A 3,592-nucleotide genomic window follows, 5' to 3' on the forward strand; every position below is an offset into this window, starting at 1 on the left:
GAGCAGAGTCCCCCTCAGACAGCATGGTAGTGGGTGAGAAAGCCAACCCGGACCCCAGCTCAGACACGGTAGGAAGTTGCTACCGTGACTTTTGTTTTTCAAGGAGAACCCAGTTCAAGGAGAATCCAAGGATCATGAAAAAAAAGTTAGAACAATGCAAGTATTTCCAGGCTGAAAACAAACTGTCAAAGACCTCCCACTATCAATGAAATGAATGGACCACCCATTCCAACAAATGAAGGTAAGGACTAGAAAAACTACAAATTCATAATAATGCAAATGTGTTTCTAATTCATGAGGACATCGCAAGCCCGCACAGTCCAGGGGCTATCCGTTTTTAAGTACTGGATTAGGTCATGTGAAAACAGACTTTTGATCACATGTATCCAAAATGTGTTGGCCCAGAAGACCTCAAAACTTAGCAGACAGGTAGTTTGCAAATTAAAGCCCCATTGAGCGGTTGTGTCTTCTGTGATGAAGAGAATGGAAACAGGGTGGGAAGTGGAAATTAGCTGTCTCTGTGGAGGGAGCCTTTCCAGGAGGGACATTCTACGAGTCAGAACGGACGAGCGCACCCTCCGAGCTGCAGGATGGTCAAGGACACAGCACGGTGTGTGGACACAGGCTGGCTGAACAAAGGATGGCAGGAAGGACTGTGGGGAAATGGCAATGCTGGGGCCTCTGGCATACATCCCACGGATCGGGGAAACAATTGGCACATGCTCTCCCTTTCAGTGCTCTGTTCTGTAACTGACATAGTCTTTGAGAGGAAGCTCAGGCTAAATGGAGACAGAAGTAAGAGGTAGGTAGAGTGATCAGCACCTTAAGTCAGCTTTCTTTTTACTGGAGCCAGGATTTGGCTGAATGAAGAGGAGAAGAGGGGGAGAATGCAGTCAAGAATTCAATGTGTAGCCCACAAAACTAAGAAGTGTGAGGGAAGGGATAGGGAAAGGATGGATGAAAATGCTGAAAGAGGTGACTTCAATCAAGATATATTCATAAACTGCATTGTTCAATGGCAACTGCTTGGTACAATTACTTAAAGATATTTTTTTTTTTAAAGAAAGGACTCTCATTTAAGATTGTGGTATTTCTATCCCAAAGAGTCCTGATGGAGCCGCATAGCAAATTTTAAACATGTGCAAACACAGATCTATTGCTTCAAGGAATTTATTTGCTATAGAGAAAGACAGTGGAGGTTAAGGACAGGATGGGGGCAGCTCCTGGGGGGTCTCAGACAAAGTGGTCTCTGGCTGGGTGCTCAGCGGCAGCAGAACACGTAGTTCCTATTGCCCTGCCTGCAGATCCCGAACACCTGCCCTCGAGCACCGCAGACGCGCTGTCGGCACCGGCAGTTGAACACCTTCTTAAGGCCTGCGGATACAGAGACACAGGAGGCTTGGGGCACGTGGAGAAGGGCAGCATGGGAAGACACAGGAGGCTCAGGATGGAGGAGAAGGGCAGCATGGGAGACACAGGAGGCTCAGGATGAGCGGATGAGGACAGCATGGGAAGACACAGGAGGCTCAGGGCAGGTGGAGAGGGCAGCATGGGAGACACAGGAGGCTCAGGATGGTGGAGAAGGGCAGCATGGGAGACACAGGAGGCTCAGGATGGTGGAGAAGGGCAGCATGGGAAGACACAGGAGGCTCAGGGCAGGTGGAGAGGGCAGCATGGGAAGACTCAGAAGGCTCAATGTGGGTTGCAGTGTGGACCACCTCACAGCCAGCAATGTGATCTACTGCAGTCAGTGGGAGCCAACATGCTCAGCAAAGCTCAGGGCTAGCGCCCCAGACCCCCACTTTCCCCTGACCCCATGGCCTACCCCCCACAGGCACGGAGAACTCCACTGTAGCAGCCCAGGGCCGGGAAGCTTTTCTCTCAGGCAAGGCAGGATGGTCTCCCTATAGCTATATAAATCCATTTCGCTCTATAATGAGCTACTATGTTCTGTCTACTCTAGTGACTTCCAAAGACACATTTTGGAGCCCAACGGGTCTCAGGCTGGTGACTCTTGCTGCCACTTCTACAAATGAGCACAGCAAGGACAGAGAGGAGCAGCAAGGTCACCTGGGTGGGCCTGGTGGTTCTGGACCTGACTCCAGAGCCGACTCCCGCCTTCCTCTCCAGGCCCCACCGCACTATCTGCCCTCTCTCACCTGCCTTCTGGAGAGCAGAGCCCTCGGTTCCAGTGAAGGACACGGAAATGGTGTCCCCTTCCCCAGGCTGCTCCTGCAATGCTTCTTCCTCCACATTTTCAGGGAGAGTCTGGGCCTGAGCCTGCAGTGCCAGCAGGAGAAGGGCAGCGAGGAGAGCGAGCGTCCTCATGGCTGGCAGTGAGCTGGAGGTGCAGAGCGGGAGCTGAGGGGAGGACAGCATCGCTGTATTTATGGTCGGCCCAGAGCCGCTCCCTGCACGTGATGGGGAGCGATGGCGCGCAGCGCTCAAGGCCCCCTTGATGTTCCTCCATGTGCACTGCTGCCTCCCAGGACTGGTCTGTGTCCAGTGGCGGTCCTCTGATCAAGCTGATAACGCTGAGGATAAAGTCATCACACTTTCTCAATTTTTCATCTATCGGAAGGAAAAGAAACAATGTTTTATTCACTAAGCTCAGGGAACAAAGACCTCTCTTTGGCTGAACATGGAGCCTGCACGTTTGGTCCTGAGAGAGGAAACTGAGGGATGAAGAGGATCAAATGGTATCACATACATATATATTTATAAATTATATGTTCTGTGTGTGTGTGAGAGAATGCATGTGTCTACAGCGTAATAAAACCAGGATATGTTGTTTATAAAAGGAGGAGGAGAGAGTAGAGGAATCGAATCTTGTATGTACAGAAATATCACCATCAAACCCTCTCAAACAGCAAGGGTATGCTAACCCAAAACTGACAAAATATTATTAATTCAGCTATTGACTTTTTAAAGCCTTCAGGATTTTTATTCATGCTCAAGGAAAAATTTTAAATGTAGAGACCATCTCCTCTGCCATCGGAAGCCCCACGCACTCAAAGTTCATGCTTGAGCAAGGCTGTTTTCATCTAGTGCCGTATATTCAACATGGCTGATCAGAATATACAGAACTCTAACATGTTTTCAATCAGCCTATGATGGTCCAAGGTGTGTACCTTTTGTTTTGTAACTACTTACATATTGATAGTCTAAGTTGTTAGAATATGCTTTTCCAAACATTTGTACTAACTAGTAATGCATCTATGATATCATTTATGAGCATATATAAAGATATATATGTAGTAAATCTTTGTACTCATTACTGACACTTTTAAATACATTCCTGTATAATTGCTATGCTAATGAACATGTCTTATGTTTTCATTATGACTGCTTTCCTTCTCTTAACAGATTGGATATCAGTAGTTCTTACAGAAGCACCTACAGTTAACTGCTCCTATGCCTTTCCAACGTCTCCCACAAGGCCTCAGTATTCCCAGATTCCCACTGTCTTTTCTTCCTCCTGGCTTCCGTGCAGCCCTCTGGACACACAAAATGCTGTCATTCCGAGAGCTTCTGGCAGAAGGGATGATGACAGTGGTCTGACCAACAAAACATAACCCTAAGAAGGGTCACA

General features: G+C 48.2%; 1 protein-coding gene across 1 annotated transcript; it reads right to left on the reverse strand.

Moving 5' to 3' along the window:
- Positions 1-1,261: 1,261 nt before the first annotated feature.
- LOC105991559 (alpha-defensin 15-like) lies at positions 1,262-2,328 on the reverse strand. Its single transcript, XM_013024210.1, has 2 exons — positions 2,160-2,328; positions 1,262-1,374 (listed from the first exon to the last, which is right to left on the reverse strand). Exons 1-2 carry the CDS (start codon positions 2,326-2,328, stop codon positions 1,262-1,264), a joined length of 282 nt encoding a protein of 93 aa, XP_012879664.1.
- Positions 2,329-3,592: the final 1,264 nt, after the last annotated feature.

Source organism: Dipodomys ordii, unplaced genomic scaffold (genome assembly GCF_000151885.1).
Source record: "Dipodomys ordii isolate 6190 unplaced genomic scaffold, Dord_2.0 Scaffold74, whole genome shotgun sequence".
Lineage (NCBI taxonomy): Eukaryota > Metazoa > Chordata > Mammalia > Rodentia > Heteromyidae > Dipodomys > Dipodomys ordii.

Bases quoted from the DNA above. Each gene is read 5' to 3' on its own strand.
- LOC105991559 (XM_013024210.1), bottom strand. From the start codon at position 2,328: ATGAGGACGCTCGCTCTCCTCGCTGCCCTTCTCCTGCTGGCACTGCAG. The intron at 1,375-2,159 runs GTGAGAGAGGGC...CTGTATCCGCAG, and splicing joins CTCTGCTCTCCAGAAGGCAG to GCCTTAAGAAGGTGTTCAAC.